This window comes from Aspergillus caelatus (assembly GCF_009193585.1).
Source record: "Aspergillus caelatus strain CBS 763.97 unplaced genomic scaffold BDV27scaffold_69, whole genome shotgun sequence".
Taxonomy (NCBI): domain Eukaryota; kingdom Fungi; phylum Ascomycota; class Eurotiomycetes; order Eurotiales; family Aspergillaceae; genus Aspergillus; species Aspergillus caelatus.
In genome coordinates, this window is record NW_022475332.1 from 35,107 (window position 1) to 53,223 (window position 18,117).

At 48.6% G+C, this 18,117-nt stretch overlaps 7 protein-coding genes across 7 annotated transcripts; 4 read left to right on the forward strand and 3 right to left on the reverse strand.

Annotated features, from left to right (window-relative positions):
* Positions 1-106: 106 nt before the first annotated feature.
* BDV27DRAFT_103644 (uncharacterized protein) lies at positions 107-3,621 on the reverse strand. Its single transcript, XM_032064331.1, has 3 exons — positions 2,529-3,621; positions 1,593-2,464; positions 107-1,540 (listed from the first exon to the last, which is right to left on the reverse strand). Exons 1-3 carry the CDS (start codon positions 3,193-3,195, stop codon positions 482-484), a joined length of 2,598 nt encoding a protein of 865 aa, XP_031928486.1. The 5' UTR covers positions 3,196-3,621; the 3' UTR covers positions 107-481.
* Positions 3,622-4,744: 1,123 nt separating this feature from the next.
* On the forward strand, positions 4,745-5,564 carry BDV27DRAFT_156897 (uncharacterized protein; the record flags this gene model as incomplete). The annotated part of the gene is made up of 2 exons (XM_032072411.1): positions 4,745-4,995; positions 5,270-5,564. 2 exons carry the CDS (start codon positions 4,745-4,747, stop codon positions 5,562-5,564), a joined length of 546 nt encoding a protein of 181 aa, XP_031928487.1.
* Positions 5,565-6,439: 875 nt separating this feature from the next.
* On the forward strand, positions 6,440-8,467 carry trm6 (tRNA 1-methyladenosine methyltransferase subunit GCD10). Its single transcript, XM_032064333.1, has 2 exons — positions 6,440-6,662; positions 6,748-8,467. Exons 1-2 carry the CDS (start codon positions 6,577-6,579, stop codon positions 8,402-8,404), a joined length of 1,743 nt encoding a protein of 580 aa, XP_031928488.1. The 5' UTR covers positions 6,440-6,576; the 3' UTR covers positions 8,405-8,467.
* A 1-nt stretch (position 8,468) lies between these two features.
* Positions 8,469-9,760, reverse strand: BDV27DRAFT_103673 (actin-related protein 2/3 complex subunit 3). Its single transcript, XM_032064332.1, has 6 exons — positions 9,625-9,760; positions 9,516-9,561; positions 9,132-9,406; positions 8,939-9,051; positions 8,803-8,881; positions 8,469-8,740 (listed from the first exon to the last, which is right to left on the reverse strand). The coding sequence occupies exons 1-6, from the start codon at positions 9,628-9,630 to the stop codon at positions 8,693-8,695; spliced, it is 567 nt and encodes a 188-aa protein (XP_031928489.1). The 5' UTR covers positions 9,631-9,760; the 3' UTR covers positions 8,469-8,692.
* Positions 9,761-9,811: 51 nt separating this feature from the next.
* On the forward strand, positions 9,812-11,808 carry BDV27DRAFT_126874 (replication factor C subunit 3). Its single transcript, XM_032066640.1, has 5 exons — positions 9,812-10,084; positions 10,140-10,227; positions 10,279-10,453; positions 10,509-10,895; positions 10,946-11,808. The coding sequence occupies exons 1-5, from the start codon at positions 9,951-9,953 to the stop codon at positions 11,356-11,358; spliced, it is 1,197 nt and encodes a 398-aa protein (XP_031928490.1). The 5' UTR covers positions 9,812-9,950; the 3' UTR covers positions 11,359-11,808.
* A 386-nt stretch (positions 11,809-12,194) lies between these two features.
* Positions 12,195-14,145, forward strand: BDV27DRAFT_126876 (histidine phosphatase superfamily). Its single transcript, XM_032066641.1, has one exon. The coding sequence runs from the start codon at positions 12,511-12,513 to the stop codon at positions 13,936-13,938; it is 1,428 nt and encodes a 475-aa protein (XP_031928491.1). The 5' UTR covers positions 12,195-12,510; the 3' UTR covers positions 13,939-14,145.
* Positions 14,146-14,772: 627 nt separating this feature from the next.
* On the reverse strand, positions 14,773-16,554 carry BDV27DRAFT_144453 (uncharacterized protein; the record flags this gene model as incomplete). The annotated part of the gene is made up of 5 exons (XM_032070263.1): positions 14,773-14,851; positions 14,892-15,483; positions 15,528-15,708; positions 15,850-16,346; positions 16,470-16,554. 5 exons carry the CDS (start codon positions 16,552-16,554, stop codon positions 14,773-14,775), a joined length of 1,434 nt encoding a protein of 477 aa, XP_031928492.1.
* Between the last annotated feature and the right edge of the window lie 1,563 nt (positions 16,555-18,117).

The window sequence follows — 18,117 nt, forward strand, 5'->3', positions numbered from 1 at the left end:
AGCCGAGGGATGGTTCTGTCCGAATACTTCAATGGGGAGACTGGAGGAGTTTGGATGAACCAGTCCAGCATAAGTTGTTATAACTTATGTCACATGCTGGGTCAACAAAAGATGGGAGAAATCTCTCCCCGTCACAAATGACCTATATTCCGGAATGCTATGAAAAACAGCCTAAATGCATAGACACTACCATCGCTATATAAGCCCTCCTAACAATTGTAGTAGGGATCTACAACAGAAGATACATCCATATACGATTAGCCGGTACATCCGCTCCATCAAAAAGGAAAAGCGCCCTGTTACCCTAACACGACCTAGGCGAATAATATCTCGCCTTCTTGAACAATGTAGAAAAAGATACGGCCACCCTTCCCGATTCGTGTCTATATAAAGTACATAAGTTCATACGCCAGTACTGTTTCGTTTCGTCATCAAACATATCGTCAAACTAGCACCGGTAGCGGTAGATTTCCTGCTGAGTTCACATGACAATACAATCCTTATTTCGGTCTTTGGGGCGATCCGATGGTCCGATCGCTATAGGCACACCTGGCGGTCGTCTTCCGAACTGGGCTCTTTGGTATGGAGCTACATAAGGCGCAGCTCTATTGTTGGAACTTCGTGGAGGTGACTGATAGGCTGCATTATTGGCCACCTGTTCATAAGAAGGCGGCGGAACATCATCGGCGTCCCGAGACGGCGAGTGTCGCTCGGGTTGTTGTGAAGGACGATGCCCTGTAGAGCGGTGGCGAGCAGGGGGTGGCCCCTCAGAGGGCCCTTGAGGGTAGTATGGAACGGAAGCTCGCTGATTACGGTCACGGGGAGTCCTGCCACTGGCTTGTTGCTCTTCTTCCTGTAGTTGAAGGGACAAGGCATAAGCATAATCTGCATCAGCCTGCTCCTGTGGAGATAATGCTCTGCCTTGCTGTTCTTGTGAGATTGCCGCGGGGGTTCCAGAATGCCGAGTATTGCTGGACGTTCTGGGACCGGATGGATCGGAGGTCCCCGTCGAGGTATGGCTGACAGGGCGGAAATCACCCGCAAAGAAGCTGGATTGAGATCCACTGACATCAACGAGAGACTCCCATACGATTTCCGCCCGATGGGAGTATCCAGCGTCAGTAACTAGTGTGAAAAGCTGATGGTTTTGTGGGTGTTTATAGAGGGTAGAGAAGTGGTCATTACGAAATAGAATCGATAGTGACCCTGGTGGCAGCTTTTCTGTCAAATGTTGAATCCCGAATGTGCTGAGCTGGGTGGCATTCTCAATCTCCGTGAAATGCTGAATGACTTGAATATCGTTCATGCTTTGCTCTTCCTCTGGGGTGAGTGACCCGCCTCGAAATACACGATCCTCGAGTTCTTGTTTGCGGAAGGGAAGAAGTTGGATATCTTCATAGAATTGAGCCACACGAGTCAACGCCCCATCGGCCTCTGTTGACGGTTCAGCGATCCAACCGTGTAGCAGCGGGACGCCGAAAGTGCCATAGAACTTAATATCATTAGTTTCTAGGAACGTGCCTACCGAATCGCTAGACTCCTACTTCGTTGTCAGTACGGGAAATCACCCTGAGTGCAACAGAAACCCCTACCAGCGTGAGTCGTGGATTGACATTCATGCCCGTGTGGAGCATAGTCAAAAATCTACTCAGGGCTTCAATGTCTGGAAGCTCGTCATCCGGCCCCAGGCATGTCGTTAACTCGTCGAACAAAGCTTCGATCAACAGACCAAGAGATATCTGTTCTCGTGTTTGTAGCGCTCTGATTATAGGAGGCTGTGAATCGGGGCGTGACCGCAGCACGAGAGCATTAACCAGCGCTAGCAATGGGCATGGTCCGTTTTTATTTTGAGCGAGGATCGGGCAGTCGCGCAGCTTTCCCGTGGCGTCAGTCCAATTGACATGCCTGATCGAATAAGTTTCAGATCTCTGTTCGGAGACTGGGGTATCAGAAGTCGGTTGACTAGGTTGTGGAATATTTGAGCGGTCAGGAAGAGGTGGTGCAGCGCCTAGCTGACTGTTCTCTGGTGGTATTGGGTGTGGTTGGCTCCCGTTCATGTCGGAATACACGGAGGATGCTGCCGTACGCTCGTTCGTTTGTATATGTGCATCTGATGCCTCATTGAGGTCAATTAGAACATGCGAAGACCCAGTGTTTGCAGTAGAAACTGTAGCAGGTGTATCTATTTCATTCCACGGTGATAGGTTTGCTTGATTCCCTTGCTGATGCGGTTGTGGAGAATATGTATTTGGATTATCGTAAGGAGTAGTCAGAGGCGGTTGGAAAGGAGACTGGGCGTTCGCAGCCCCAGCTGCTGATTGAGGGGGGTATGGCGGATCTTGCGCAGGGTACTGATTTTCGTGCAGGATCGGCGGGGGCACTGCAGATCGTTCTCCAGCCCATGGAGACTCTGATGGCGAGTCAAAAAGCGATAAGCGCGCTGTCATTGGAATATAACCTTCATCTGTCGTGCGTTAGCGTTCGCTTGCGGAAATTGTGCTTTAGATAAATAAAGAGACCAATCGGACCTTGTCCCAAACGTGCATTTGCACTATCCTGTGATGCAGAAGTTGCTTCTGAGAAGGGGCGAGGGCTTCTGTCCTCCCATGGATTCTGTTCAGGTTGTCGTGGCTTCAAGAACGGATTGTTGGACTGCAGCGGAGCTGGGGAGTTTCCTACGTGTTCCCAGTCGGGAGCCTCGTTGACGTCTCCGTTTTGCTGCCATTCGTTTGCGGCCATCCTCCGTTGGGTACCAGCAACAAGGATAGACGGCACACGGTCTCCCCTTCTATTCTCCGCACTCTCGGCTGGTGGAGCATTATCAGCGATTGATTGCCCCGAACCGTTATATCCCTGATGGTTCTGGCCGGGTCGCTCCACCAGTTCATCCGCCCATGGGTTCATGTTTTCGCTCGGTGAGGATCGAACTGGAGACCTCTGAGCTTGCTCCAAGGGCATTAAATCAAATGCAGGGGACGTGTTAAGATCGGGAGAAAATACTGATTCTTGAGAGGGAAGCCGATGGGGTTGTGGAGAGCTTTGAGCTCGTCTCGGGCGCGTCAAGCGTTTCGGGGATGAAGACGACACGGATTTGGAGGTAGGGGAGATCTGTGAGATCGCAGAACGAGGTTCAGAACGAGCATTACCCTTGTTGAGACTGTACAGGTGTGGCGGAGCCCGTTTGCGCAAGACCATGAAGGCAGACGTATATTTAACTCAAGGCAGCGCCTTTAGATGAATGCAAGGTGAGCACGCTAAGAGCAACCAATCAAAGGTGTATGACAAAGGGTACGAGTTAGTGAATCTCGTTTTCCTCATGCGCGAATGATCGATCGGACAGTGAGACGTGGCTCAAAGCTATTTCATGAGCATACGTAACGGTGGCTCAAGATTAAGGCTGGGGGCCAATAGACACTTTTGCTTTGGAAGATGTCCGTCAGACAACAAATGCCATGGCTTTGTCCCATATAGCCTCTTCAAAGGGTTCCTGATAGGGTCCGAGGAGGAGATGCAATTCACAATAGATAGATGTTGATAACAGGCACCCAGATTTCCGGATACACTAGTAGTCGTCAACTTAATTATGGGTCATTGAGTGGATAAGAAGGCGAATTTCCGGTGGCCAGTCTTTGGGTCGGAACGTTCCTCCGTACTTACACTAATTACCGATCAGCAATCCTTCTCACTGCTTTAAATCAAGGAATCCCTTGTTTTCAATTGTATTGGTATCGTCAACCCCACATTACGTATTAGCCCAGCCACAACTACCACATGATCCACCCGCCACTTTAGCCACTGGTAGATCCTACGATGCCATTTTTCTCTTTCATAATTGGGCACAGAGAACATCGTGAAATTTTTGGTGTTTGTTTTGATCGCCACACAGCGTTTGTTATACTGGAGGATGAGTGATTGAATCGAGACACAAAGTTGAAAATGTTACCCCTCACAGGGGCTTAAATAAAGAGATCTAAAACATATTACCCTTTCCGGGTTATTGAAAGATACACCGTGGACGCAGAAAGGGCATTGCTTAAAGGCTGAGCAGTACTCGATGCTTCCGATGGTGTCTGCTGCCATAACCGTTTTGTATCAGATCATTTTGCTCTGGCACAGATTACCTAGCAGATAAGTTGCCGCCGCAATTGCACATGCTCCCAGCAGGCATGTTATCCTACCAAAGAGCTGCAGCCCGGAGAAGTTGGTGTTCCCTTGACGGTTTAATATGACACCCATGATAGGCAACCCCGTGAGACAGTTAATATGCTGCTAGTCTAAGCAGCATATATATACGAGAGGAGGAACTTGACCTAATGCCGAGTATCATGATCAAATCGCACAGGGCATCAATAACAAGACGAAGGAACCGCTGACAAATCCATAAACCGAAGCAAAGACGATGATGCCAGCATGCGACGGGTGGTAATTGAATGGGAGCCAGAGAGCGAGAATTGAAGCTCCTGTACCGAAGGAGGCCACAGTGAGCACATTGAATTGGCCGATGCGATCTGCAAAGGGAGGAGGAAGTATACGACCCAGAACGGAAGTGGCACTTCAATGTCGGTATGGGTGAAGACTAATGAATATGGTACATACTTGATAAGCGATATTAGGTACAGGGTGAGTGTTGGAGAAAAGCCGGCGTTGATACATAGCCATTCTCGAGATATAATTGAATGGTGCCCTGATGGACCCGACAGCCATAGACACAACCTTGTATCTGCAGGCCCGTCGAATTATTTAAATGACAAATCATATTGTTGACGGTATCAGTGTGAGTTATTTCCAGGGAATCTATCGTTGTCTCCCTATTATCTCGCGCAAACGCTTTCATGATTATCTCATCCATGTCGGCACATCCCCTCCAGCAAGCTTCTCAGTTCTTCTGCCCAATATCTGCCTAGTGATGTGCCATCCTGAGATACTGCCCCAAACCCCGCAACATATTAGCCGCGTGTCCCTCTACATTACTGTCAAGTTGCTCTTCACTCAGGCGTAGGTGGTCTTTCCTCCTGCTGTTCATCTAATTCATGCTGGCGTTCTTTTGGCGCTATATGAGTATGCACGTGGGAAGCAAGATGATGCTTTCCTGTCTTTCCTTGGCTGTGCGCGAATGAGGTATGCGGCAGGTCTTCTCCACCATGAGCGGCCGACACATTTGCATCATTACACGGAGGCAGAAGAAAGGTTAATACATGATTAGGGATCATCGTTTTGGAGCGGTGTTAATCCCTGTTTTCACAACGCCTTCCTTGCTAACCACGTAAAGCGTGTTCTTTTGCGAGCTATCCACACGAGATCAGCCTTTTACGACTGATATCTTCGGTCATTTCCAATTAACAATATCTGAGGACATTGATCAAGATGACAGCATGTCGCGGTTCCAAGCAGCTGTAGAATCAATCGAGATGAAAGGCCTTGGGTACTCTGCCCAAGCAGCGTGGCTCTTGGACCAAGTTTTGAAGGCTACCAAACACCCGAATGCGAGTACACAATTAAACCAACTCGATGAGCTTGGTCCTTTATTGCAAGCCTTGCTGGGGTCTCTGTTGGAACAATATTAGAATGTTTGGGGCGTGCTTTGTGGGGCCACTACGATTGCTATTAGGTGAGCACGCTCTTCATCTTCTATGTTGATAGATACTTAATATTTTAGGGCCCTCTTCACACTGCACTGGCACATTTCGAGTCAATCTGCTCAGTCCTATTCTTCAGAACTGGAAGAATGGAGGCGAAAGGCTGATGATACCTTAGACATAGTCTCTACTATGGTGATTGACATTAACAATACACATGAGAATATAGCCCCACACCTGATTGATCTCTTGCCCCGAGCTGTGTCTATAAAACTCGGGCAGCATTGGGGCATATACATGATAATGCGAGTTAGAAGAATAAAAGCTGGCTGTGGGAGACGGATAAGCAACTAAATGCTTCGTTGGATCAGTTCAGTCGGCGACGGGGCTTTGAAACGGCCGCTATAAAGTCAGCGACGTATCGAATACGACCAGGCTCGTTATGAAGCGTTTACTTGTATTGCAGAGACTGAGCAGTCTCTGCTTTGCTCATAAGATTTGACCGTCATGACAATATAATTCCTAAGTGTATAGACTTTGTGGATTTGCCCTCGTCCTCAAGAGAACGAAGTCTCCAACTTGGTGAATAAATCGCCACTTCAAGATAATAAAGAGGTACTTTCCACTATAATGGCATTCTCTCCGAACGGCCCAAGATCTACCTGACATGGCCCAAGAAAACAGTTTGCTTATCCTGCAGCAAATGCTAAGCCACGATGTGCAAATAGACCACCCGCCACAACAGCCACACGCGAACACCGTTATCCATCGGACGGAATAACTTCTGATCCGGACAAAGAGTAGATAATATCATATGGTCCGTGCGCTATCGCAAAAAAAGTAAAAAGAGCATTGGGACACTGCGCATGTCGTACGCGGATTCTTAACTTTGCGGAGAATTTCCTTGGTCCATTCTGGTATAGTTTTTGTGCTACTGAAGATCATGATCTAATACCCATCCTTGCTTATTTTCTATAATTCCTACTGCGTGTCCGACACGATGCACTCTTACGTCCGTCCCCACCAATTCGTCGCATTGCGGCTTCCCTCCGAGTTCACAAAGATCCAGAAAATCGAGCCTGACTCGTATGTACACCATGTCTGCCCAATTTCTCTGGTACTACTTTTTGTGTTATACAGAAAACAGTCGTGTACTGACCAAATGAATTAGAACAGTCTTCCTGGGGAAATTCGGAAGCTTCCCCGCGAACCAGATCATCGGGCGACCTTTCTATCTGACCTTCGAGATCCTTGATGACGCAGACGAAAAGGATGGCAGCTGTCTACGTGTAATCCCTGCAGCTGAGCTGCATGCCGAAACATTGATCGCAGAGGGAGAGGGGGAGGGAGACGGCGAAGAGCTCGACATGAACGAAGATGGGACACCGATGCGCACAAATCGCGAGACCGTCGACGACGCCTCAACTCAAAAGCTGACATGGGAGGAGATTGAGGCACTGAAGAAGGAGTCCGGCGGCGCTGGAAGGGAGATTATCTCCAAGCTTCTAGAGTCTCATCAAGCTTTGGATCAGAAGACAAGTTTCTCACTCGCCAAATATATGCTGCGGAAGCGCAGAAAATATATGAAGCGGTTCACGGTTCTTCCGTTGGATGTTAGCATTCTCACGAATCATATGATGGAAGACCAGGGTGCAGCGAGGATTATGGAGTTGCGCGATGAAATGATCGGACTCTTGGGCTGCTGGGGAAATGTGCACCATGGTGGAGACGCTTCTCTCGAGCAGGCTATTGCGGCGAAGCCTAATGGTCGCTATCTTGTTGTCGATGATACGGGAGGCTTAGTAGTTGCGGCGATGGCCGAGAGGATGGGAATCTTGTACCCACATGACGGTGATGACTATGAGGAGCAAGGGTCATCCGACGAACCCAAGAAGAACGAAGCGGAACAGGCGCAGGATGATGAACAATCAGCCACCGATTCGTCCACTCGTCGCCCAGCTCGCCCAGCTCATATGTCCGCGTCTGGAAACAGCATTACTTTCCTTCATCCGAACAAGCAACCGAACCTCTCTCTCCTGAAATACTTCGGTTATAACCTAGATAACCCCGACGAGACACACCCTCTTCACAAACATCTAAAGACCGTTTCCTGGCTGCAACTGTTGGATCCCAATGCGGATCCGATCTACTCCGAAGAGCCCGAGATAATTCCCGAGTCGGAGCTATATACCATGAAATCCAACAAGCGAGGCGCTTATCACCGGAAGCGCAACAGGTGGGCACGAGTCCAGAGCGTCGTTAACGAAGCCCGGGCTGGAGAATTCGACGGACTCATCGTCGCAACTGCCATGGACCCTTCAAGTGTGCTGAAATATGCAGTTCCATTATTAGCAGGTTCAGCCCATGTCGCAGTCTACTCTCCATCAATCGAGCCCTTGACCGAATTAATGGATCTCTACTCGACACAGAGGAAAACAGCGTTCATAAACAAAAGGCAACAACTAAAAGAACAAAAGCTACAACAGTCAAGCGACCAAAATGATGCAAACGAAAACGATCCCCAAGATTCTTATCTTTCGGAACTGATGGATGAATTCTACCTTGATCCCACCCTGTTGCTGGCTCCCACGCTCCAGAACTCCCGGGTACGTCCCTGGCAGGTGCTCCCCGGGCGTACACACCCCCTAATGTCTATGCGGGGTGGCGCTGAGGGCTATATATTCCACGGTATCCGAGTCATTCCCACTCAACAGGCCATCCAGGCCGCGGGCAACCCAAGCCGGAAAAAGAGGAAGGTCGTGACACAGGACACACCCACCACCGCAGTTGATAGTGGCAGTGGTGTAGATGTCGAGATGAAGTCATAGGATTTTGCGTTATTACCATGTAGATTAGAATGTTTCTGGGAAGCCATGATTATAAAAACACGCCATACCATGTGGATATACCAATACCAATACACCATACACAAGGGTCATCTACTACGCAGTGCACTTGAGTATGACAACCTTAACAAGAATAAGCAATCCATATCTAGATATATCACAGTTCGGATACAATATAGTTCTCAGAAATTGAAATCGGAAATTCTTAAATGGTTGCTTTCATACGCTTTGTACGCTGAATAGTGACCAAACAAAAGAAAACGCATCACCCTAGAAGCTCTTTCCCATGAACTTTCTCTTCGCAAAACTCAACCACCACTACACCACACATATTAGCGACCAATATCACAACCTAACACCATATACAGGAAATTCCTTACCTTCGAAGGACCAACACCACCGGGGTATAATCTGGCATGTAGACGGATAGCAATCTCCTGTCGTACCTGCGAGAGGTATCTATAGCATAGCATATTAGTATCCGATCACCTGAACAAAAGACCAAAATAACCATACGCTCTCAGTGACTCAGCATCCTGGCGATCGCGGGGCGGCTCGAAAGCTTGGTTAAGGGGGAAGGAGGCATCGCCGGGGATAGCGAAGTGATCGAGAGCAACGTTGTTAAGAGCCTAGCAGTGTACATCCCGGTCAGTGTTTCCGTCGCACATTTACAACAAGCACAAGTATATATCGCATCTGGTTGATGTACCTTGCCAGCCTCAAGAGCGGTCATGTTCGGCTTGACCTTCCCGAGACACTCGCTGATAAACAAGGTGCCGTAGATGAGCATACGGTCGGCGGGGCCGTTGATCTCGAAGTTCCGGAACAAGACATTGGCGCGGAAGAGGGACAGGATCTCGTCTACACAATCGTACGACTCGCTGTCGACGGCGACTTCGGTGTCGGGGACATTGGACGGTAGTGGGGGGAGGGTGTATGCGGGGCCGCGAGTGCGGGTGCGGAGGGGAAGGATAGGAAAGTTGCCTGTCGGGGAGGAGTATATGGTGTCAGTCTGGGGGATATTCTGGCAGTGTATGTCTAGTATGGTGTCGCATTTTGCTAAAGGCGGATCAGGAGGAGTGTAGCGGCGTACCTATTACGGGGATACCCTGATCCTGGAGGAAAACGGAGTGGTATGCCTAGACTGCGTTAGATAAGGGAACGTCGGGGTATCGTTGAATAATTGACCGCAAGCCACTCACCGGCATTGTGAACAATATAATAATATAATCAATCCCCTTTAGCGCCTGTCTATTGAGGATTGCTGGAGTAAGAAGTAACGTCGAAGGTCGTTGATGGCGGTGCTGCCAGACGGCGGGAGGTGCATGTCATCACCTATAGGGCTGAGCTCCTGAAGCAATGAAATGATTTTCCGGCGCCGAACCTCTTTACGCGCGGGTGTGTTTTGACGCGTCTTGCTTCATCCAGCAGTCTTGCAAATTTCATATTGCCTTCTATTTGCATGATAGTATTTATTCTAATCCTCTGAAGACTCAATTAAAGGCTCTAGTCAATATATCCCGGCAAAATGTCCGATTACGAAGATGAAATGGACGTGGATGCTCCGTCTAAGAGCATCCAATTCAGTTCCGATAATACCAGTGGGAAAGCTAAGAGAGTTGCGTCAGACCTGCCTGTCGAGGCTCAAGATAATCTGCCATGGTGAGTACTAGCTTCACATTGCTACCATCATTACTAGCTCGCTGATTCATTCCAGGGTTGAGAAGTACCGGCCAAACACTCTCGACGACGTCTCCGGTCACAAGGACATCTTAGCTACAATTAACAGATTTGTCGATGCGAATGTATGCGCCGAAAAACCAGAAATGTTACCACATCACTAATCTCTACAATAGCGACTACCGCATCTTCTTCTATATGGGCCTCCCGGAACTGGCAAAACCTCTACAATCCTTGCGCTCGCAAGGCGGATATATGGGAGCAAAAACATGCGCCAGATGGTGCTCGAACTAAATGCTAGTGACGATCGAGGCATTGATGTTGTCAGAGAACAAATTAAGACCTTTGCTAGTTTGTGCCCCCGGAAAGGAACTACTTCATTCGGCAGTGAACTTACCTGGTATAGGCACCAAACAGATCTTCTCCATGGCCCCGCAACCGACCTCTGGTGGATCGTCACTCGCATCGTACAAGCTGATTATCCTTGACGAAGCAGACGCCATGACTGCGACCGCGCAAATGGCACTCCGCCGGATTATGGAGAAATATACCGCCAACACAAGATTCTGCATTATTGCCAACTATACCCACAAATTATCGCCCGCCCTTCTGTCCCGTTGCACCCGGTTCCGCTTTAGCCCGTTGAAGGAGCAGGACATCAGGTCACTGGTTGACCTGGTCATCGAAAAAGAGCAGGTAAACATTCAACCAGAGGCCGTGGACAGCTTGGTCAAATTAAGTAAGGGTGACATGCGTCGCGCCCTGAACGTGCTACAAGCCTGCCATGCAAGCAGTAAGTGCAACCAAAACAACTCTGCGCATCGAGGTTCTGATATTATATAGGTATACCGCTCCCTGTTAAGAATGCACCAAAAGACCAACCCCGTCCTGAACCGGAACTGATCACGAATGGAACGATTTATGAGTGCATAGCCGCACCGCACCCTGCTGACATTCAAGAGATTATGACTACACTTCTTGCTACTAGCGATGTCACTTCGTGCCTCAACACCGTGAATACCTTGAAATCCAACAAAGGCTTGGCCTTGGCCGATATCCTTGCGGCTCTGGGTGAACAACTGCAGCAGCTAGAAGTCCCTGCACAAACGAGAATCACTTGGCTGGAAGGCCTCGCTGAAATAGAATTCCGACTTGCCGGCGGAGGCTCTGAAGCCATACAAACCGGTGGTCTGGTTGGAGTTGTACGGAATGGATGCGAGCTTATGGGGGATAAGGGCGTGTCCATGGCGAGTTAGCTTCGCTATATTCTTCCTGATATTTATTGCATGTTCACAGCACACCACACGTCATCAAAATCTATTCTGGTGATGTCTTCATGTCGGAGTTTGGGAGTTTTGAAATTTGGCATTTGCATCCGTCCTCAAGTCACAATGAACCAGCTAATTTTGCGCTGAAACGATGAGAAAGTTAAACGAAGGTGACATCTCTAGGAGTCTGAACTCGTATTGGCCTGACGGCAAAGAACATCACACGGTCAAGGGCTAAATTAGCTGCATGACGGCCCTATCCGCGGAACAACAGAGACTGGTCAAGAGACATAGAGAATTGAGGGGTCGGCATTGAAAGACCCTCGGGCCTACTTCGAATTGGCCTCGTGCCACCACAAGCCCTAGTTTCCCTCCAACTAACTTGGATATAAACAAATGAACAAGAAAAGCGGGCTTATCTGATCCCGACCAGTAACGATGGGGTCTTATCAGTAATGGCAATTCTTTGTATGACTCATGGTACAAAAATCAACCAAAAAAAAAAAAAAAAAAAAAGAATCCCCGCGGAGACTTGATAGACACCTCCGTGTATCTCATTGTGAACTTGGCACCGCGGACTTGGCCGATATACTCCGATAACGACTTGACAAGACCCTGGTAGTCAAAGCCGACCCCTCGCCGACATCTCGCCTCCACTTTCTGCACGTTAATCCAATGGCCCATTATCTTCAAGCGATAGACGTCAATTAGCTAATAATTTTCCGTATGCCCCACTCCCATATGTTACCCTGTTTGTCCATTCGGAGCACCTAAGCTCGCTACTAACTAGTACGCTTTTTTGCTTCTTTCCCTCCGACAAACCAGTCAACGGCTGCATTACAAGTTCATTCGGCATTGACCGCCGTAGAAACTTGCCCCTTCAGGGTATATTAAAAAGAGGGGGAAATAGCATGGTTAAGTTTCTCACTAGATGTGACCCCCTCCGTCAGTGTAGGGGGTCATAATGATCACATAACTTTCTCCGCGGTCAATGCGAAGACCCCTACGAGTATATATAATGAACTACTAGTCCACACCCCACTTTCTTCCACTTCCCTCTCAGAAGCCATACCGCAAATTGCTGCTCCAGATTCAGGGCTGCTGCGAGGTAGTAAGTCGTAAAGAATCACACTTCAAACGATGCGGCCTTCCTTCCAGCCTACCAGCCTCCTGCTGGCCTTGACGGCCATGGACCTCGCTTCCGCAGAGAGGGTCCTGGGCGCATACATCTTCGCCCGCCATGGAGACCGCACGCCCAAAGTGCTAGGAAACACCCGGCTCACCGACCTCGGATACAGCGAGGTCTACCAAGCCGGCAGCTACTACCACGACCGGTACATCGACGCAAGCTCCTCGCTGCAGATCGATGGCATCAGCTCCAACATCGTGAACCTAAAGCAACTCACCGCGTCCTCGCCCTCGGACGCAGTCCTCCAGAACTCCGGCGTAGCCTTCATGCAAGGCGTCTACCCGCCGGTAGGGTCCTCGGCCAACGAGACCCTGGCCAACGGCACGACCGTCTCAGCCCCGTTGGGCGGCTACCAGCTCATCCCCCTCAGCCTGGTCTCCACGGGCACAAACAGTGAGGACAACACCTGGCTGCAGGACGCAACGGGCTGCAACAACGCCAAGGTCAGTAGCAACAGCTACTACAGCTCAACCTTATACAACGACCTCTACGACTCCACCGAGGACTTCTACCAGTCACTCTCGTCCATGCTAGACGGCGCCTTCGCAAAGGACAAAATGAGCTTCAAAAACGCCTACACCATCTACGACTACCTCAACGTCGCCAACATCCACAACACGACCAACACACCCACAACAGAACAGCTGGAGCAACTCTTCCTCCTCGCCAACATCGAGCAATACAACCTCGCCTACAACACCTCCGACACCGTCCGTGCCATCGCAGGCTCCCAGCTCGCCGGCGAAATGCTCCAGGGCCTCAACAAGACCATCACCTCCAAGGGTGCCAACAAACTCAACATCCAGTTCGGTTCCTACGGAACCTTCCTCTCCTACTTCGGGCTTGCTCAGCTTCCCGCCGCTGATGTCAATTTCACCGGAATCCCTGACTATGCGTCGTCTATGTCTTGGGAGCTGATCACCGATTCCACTGCAGATGGATTCCCCGATGCTTCGGAGATTAATGTGCGCTTTATCTTCCACAACGGCACCATTACTGGGTCCAACGACGCCCCGAAGGAATTCCCTCTGTACGGTCAGTCGAGTGCCACGATCCCATGGTCGAAGTTCGTCGAGGAGACGAAGAAGATTGCCGTCACCGATACAGAGGAGTGGTGTAAGGTTTGTGGAAACACGGACGGTAAGTGTGCGTCGTATAATTCTGATGGCTCGGGATCCGATTCCGCGGGTGCCACGTCGAAGAGTGGTGGTGATGGTGTGTCTAGACCTGTGGCGGGTGTTATTGGTGCCATGGTCACTCTGGCTGTTATCTTTGGTTTGGAGGCGCTGTTCCTGCTTGCGGGTGGTTTTACTATCACTAAGAAGCGGAGGGCTGGGGCTGACGGGGTTACCTCTGTTGTTGCGGAGAACAAGGCCTAGAGTGAATGTTGTGGTGACGTCTAAAAATGGTTAATGAATTTTGGAAGGGGGGAAATAGGTTTGAGGTTTTGTGATGTGATGGATGACTTGTGGTCTTTATGTTATAATGCTGTCTGATGTTGCCGGTAACTGATTAAGATGCATAATATGAGAAATGAAAGTAATGCGCTCAAACAAACAAGAATCCAACAAGTATTAAGCTCTTCATATGCCTGCCAATATGTACCAGATAATATGTTAAGAAAATAACTCAATACCCACAGACCAAATATTATCCTATAAACGTTCTTCCTCAGCCATGCCCTAACTCTTCTGCATTCCCAACGAGGCTCGCCGAGACTTGAACCACCTCGGAGTAAGATACCTAGTCACGTATTGACTAATGTACCAGGGTAGTTGTGCGATTCCAGCAATGAGTCCGAAACGACCGCGGTACAGTCTCGGAGTTTGACTCAAGACATCAAGCTTTCTTGAAGGGTCCATTTTTGGGCACTCAGGCTTTGGACCCAGTAATTTCTTTATCCTGGATGCATTTTCCAGCTTCCAGAAATCGACAAGTTCATGAAGAGAGACACTGTAGCCGTTACGTGTCTCTGTAAGATATTGCACCGTCTCTTGATGTTCAATGCTTATATAACTCTTGTATAGTCGTGATCTATGAATCGCCACTTGTAGGGTTGTAGTATTGTGCCGTGGGTGGGGAAAAGTCCCTCGGATAGCCCAAGGAATATTCAGTGCTCGAACTCAGGAGGCTCTCTAAGAGGGTGGCATATAGCATCTTGTCGGCGGGGCTCAAAACAGCGAGCCATTTTAGGACTGCTAGAAGCGCTGTATTTAGAATATTGGTATGGGACCATCCCTTGATGTAAGTGATCTCCATGTGTGGGCCCTGGGCAAAGCCTTCCAAGTATGGCTCTACTGCCCGCAATAATTTGACATTGCCAGTATCATACATAGATTCAATAATACAGGCTAGGATATGTGTGAATTGAAACTTGTCGAGGACCAACCTCGAATCTTGGAAGACCTTATAGCGCATATACTCGACATATTGCGTATAGATAGACCAGTGAAAAACCGAAAAGTAGCATGCGGAGGGCGTGAAGTGGCCCGTCTTACTGATATATACCGGAAGTTGGTTTTGCTGGTCCTGAAGGGGGCTGAGTCCTTGGGTGCAAAGAACTGCGTGATCAAGCTCATCGAAGAAACGGAATGTTGAAACACCTCGAACTTCTTTCTGGCAGTATCCCTGTAATTGTGGCAAGTCCTTCAGGAGAAGCCATCGAAGTCTGGTGGAGTGAAAAGTGTACAAGCCAAAGAACTTGATTTCGGCGAGAACAATCTGACTCATGGCGTCAACAATATCGTACCCTTCGCATGCTTCCATAATATCCAGTACGTGGTGCGTCTGTAGAAAATCAAACACTGAGCGGTGGGTGAAGGTGACATGCTCAATATCGGGGTGTTTCATAGATAAATGTCCTCTGCAGGGTAGGGGTTTTATCTCAAGAAGGCCTCTCGGTTGATCATTAAGTCTTGCTTGGGCTTGAATTTTACGAGTTGCCATACCAGACACATTTAGCCGCAACCTCTTAGCTCAGTGTGCATGGCAAACGTGGTGTCCATCTCATAGTCAGACAAGAAGCTGTCTCTAAGGAGAGTCATTGGTGCCATTCCCAGCTCGGACAGTTTTCCAACCACCGCAAAGGTTCGATACGCTGAAATGCGGTCAAGTGGATTAGCCCAGGTAAGCAAGTGGTCAATCAGTGGCTCCATTTCCCGTGGTATCATCTGTATTCTTCTCAACAGATGTTCGAGTTGGTTGTCATATTTTAGAGACCCTCTTAACGACTTCAGAACCAGAGCGACCCACAGGAAAACTCCATCAGCCCTATCAACTATCTCTTTTACTAGTTTCTGCTTAGCCTGAGCTGCTGACTTGGTGTAGCTGCATATCTCGAATCCTTTCAGTCGATGGATGACAAAATTCTCAATGTCGTGTCGAGTCAATTCGTGGAGCTGAAGTCGCTTCTCGTCCTTGAAAGCAGTGCGGAATATTTCATAGTTCCTAGACGAGGGGCAGAGCTTCAGATCAAACGGGGCCACATCTATCCAGCCCAGGAGCAAGTTCACCATGTCATGGTAATCTTCCTGGTAGGTTTCCAAGCACTCATCAAGACCATCAATAAAGAAACAGAGGCGGTGTTTCTTATAGAGCTCTTCATTGTGCAAGAGGGTGCTCAAAGCCGCACGAATGTCCTTTTGAGAAAATCGAAACTGCAAATGGACTCTCCAATCGCTTCTCATAGACTCCTCCCATTGTTCCGGGAAGACAACTGGTATGAATTCCGGGCATTGTTTCAGGGTATCATGCAAAACACCACACAAAAGGCCATCCAACGTCTTCTCTGCTTCAGCCCCGGGCCGCCAAAAAAAAGAACCGCACAAGCACTAAGCGCATCCTTCCAGCCCATTGCTCAGGCCCATTTATAGTGTGCTTATGGGTAGACAGAAACTTCATCAAAGTGGACTTCCCAGATCCCAGCTTTCCGGAGATGTGGAAGACCCCTGTTCCTTCTCGAACCCATTGATTGAAACGTCTTCGATATAGTCCATGGCTCTTAGAGGCATCATCCACAATCCATCGGAATGTTTCAAAGTGGGCTTCATCTATTTGGTTTTCTCTTTGATGCATTGACGCAGAAGCCATACCCTGCAGGATGCGGGTTTCTGCAAGTGCTTGACTAGGTGTATTTAATAGCTCCTGTAGGAGTGCACTGGCATTAGAGCTGACTGTAGATTTGAGAACGGTATGGAAGCTGTTCAGGTTTGTCTGCAGTGAGGCAAAGCCATCAAAGCTTTCTTCAGCTAGGCTCTGGAAGCGTTGTTTGAGCTCCGATCTAAATCACGAGAATATTAAACTCTGTTGTCAGATGAGACGAAGGTAAGTGGGGTTTAACCTGTCCAGAGTCTCTAGCTGTACGGTTAACTGGTGCCGACATTCCTTCAATGTATCCAACAATCGATGTTTCTTCCTTCTCATGCAGTCTGTCCGTGAATATTGCCCGCAAAACCGCACGTTTCGATTTCGGATCACTTGGAATACTCCTCCGGATAAGCTGGAGAAGTTCTTTCGATAATGTCCCACATTTCGCTGCCAGTCTGTGTAGAGAGTTCTCTTCCGTCGTCCCAGTCGTTGAATAGTATATCTCGTGAGCCCCACTGAGTAATTTGGTACCGAAATCAACAAATTGAAGAACAGCTGTCGCTATGCTAAGTGCAGAAAACGGGTCCATACTGCGGCCCGTTTGCTTGGGTCATGTCTTGTTAGTAAGAGTAATGATATCAGAAGAAAGAAGCTGCCTCATGATGCAGGGGGGCGCCTGAAGAATTGGGCTCGGTGGGACTTGCTTATCATGGCGGGGTTCAGCCTTGCCATCTGTTGGCAGTAAGCAAAGGTCCTCATGTTTGTCCACCACTTAGAAGAGGCGTGATAATCTTCAATTATGTGCGTCATATATATACTTTCGTCGAATTATAAAATAGGGTCCTAATGATTTATATATGCGATTAGCTTCCCCGCTTCGGTTTGGACGCACTCATAATAACATACTGACCTCCTACTAGTAGTAGATGCACTAAATCCATGAAGTTCAATCGGCCATGGAGCCTAGACTATCGTAGGTTCAATCCACCTAGGATACATCATGGGTAAACTAAGAAGTAATGAGGATTGTTACAGACAGTCAGCGGGCTGTATTTCTTGGGATAAGCTGTAAATAGTTGCCAACACAAGGTGGTGAGCTGCCCATGCCTACCCTAGCTAAGTGCTGCAGGATCCACGGTGCTTCAACGGTTGATCTCTTTTCGCTACGAGAAAAGGGGGGAATTAAAAGAACTAATTCATCAAAAAGCATCAGTTAAGCTTACTGAGAACTACAATTAAAGACCGAAAAAATAGGACGAAAATATGATCAAGAATGCTAAACAAACCACAGGACGAAGCAGGCAATACCAAAACGGGGAAGGATTCACAACCAACCAAACATGTATAACATACAAAACATGCAATCCAAGTGGTTAAAGGAGAAGCAGGAGCATCTCCACGAAGCAAAACAGATCTGCAGGCGATTGTTGATAGTTAAATTACAAGGCAAGCAGTCCCTACCGAGGACTAAG

Bases quoted from the DNA above. Each gene is read 5' to 3' on its own strand.
- BDV27DRAFT_126874 (XM_032066640.1), top strand. From the start codon at position 9,951: ATGTCCGATTACGAAGATGAAATGGACGTGGATGCTCCGTCTAAGAGC. The intron at 10,228-10,278 runs GTATGCGCCGAA...TCTCTACAATAG, and splicing joins ACAGATTTGTCGATGCGAAT to CGACTACCGCATCTTCTTCT. The intron at 10,896-10,945 runs GTAAGTGCAACC...GATATTATATAG, and splicing joins ACAAGCCTGCCATGCAAGCA to GTATACCGCTCCCTGTTAAG.
- BDV27DRAFT_103644 (XM_032064331.1), bottom strand. From the start codon at position 3,195: ATGGTCTTGCGCAAACGGGCTCCGCCACACCTGTACAGTCTCAACAAG. The intron at 2,465-2,528 runs GTCCGATTGGTC...AACGCACGACAG, and splicing joins AAATGCACGTTTGGGACAAG to ATGAAGGTTATATTCCAATG. The intron at 1,541-1,592 runs GTAGGGGTTTCT...ACAACGAAGTAG, and splicing joins TCAATCCACGACTCACGCTG to GAGTCTAGCGATTCGGTAGG.
- trm6 (XM_032064333.1), top strand. From the start codon at position 6,577: ATGCACTCTTACGTCCGTCCCCACCAATTCGTCGCATTGCGGCTTCCC. The intron at 6,663-6,747 runs GTATGTACACCA...CAAATGAATTAG, and splicing joins CAGAAAATCGAGCCTGACTC to AACAGTCTTCCTGGGGAAAT.
- BDV27DRAFT_103673 (XM_032064332.1), bottom strand. The intron at 9,407-9,515 runs GTACGCCGCTAC...CCTCCCCGACAG, and splicing joins TCAGGGTATCCCCGTAATAG to GCAACTTTCCTATCCTTCCC. The intron at 8,882-8,938 runs GTATGGTTATTT...GCTATGCTATAG, and splicing joins GATGCTGAGTCACTGAGAGC to ATACCTCTCGCAGGTACGAC.
- BDV27DRAFT_126876 (XM_032066641.1), top strand. From the start codon at position 12,511: ATGCGGCCTTCCTTCCAGCCTACCAGCCTCCTGCTGGCCTTGACGGCC.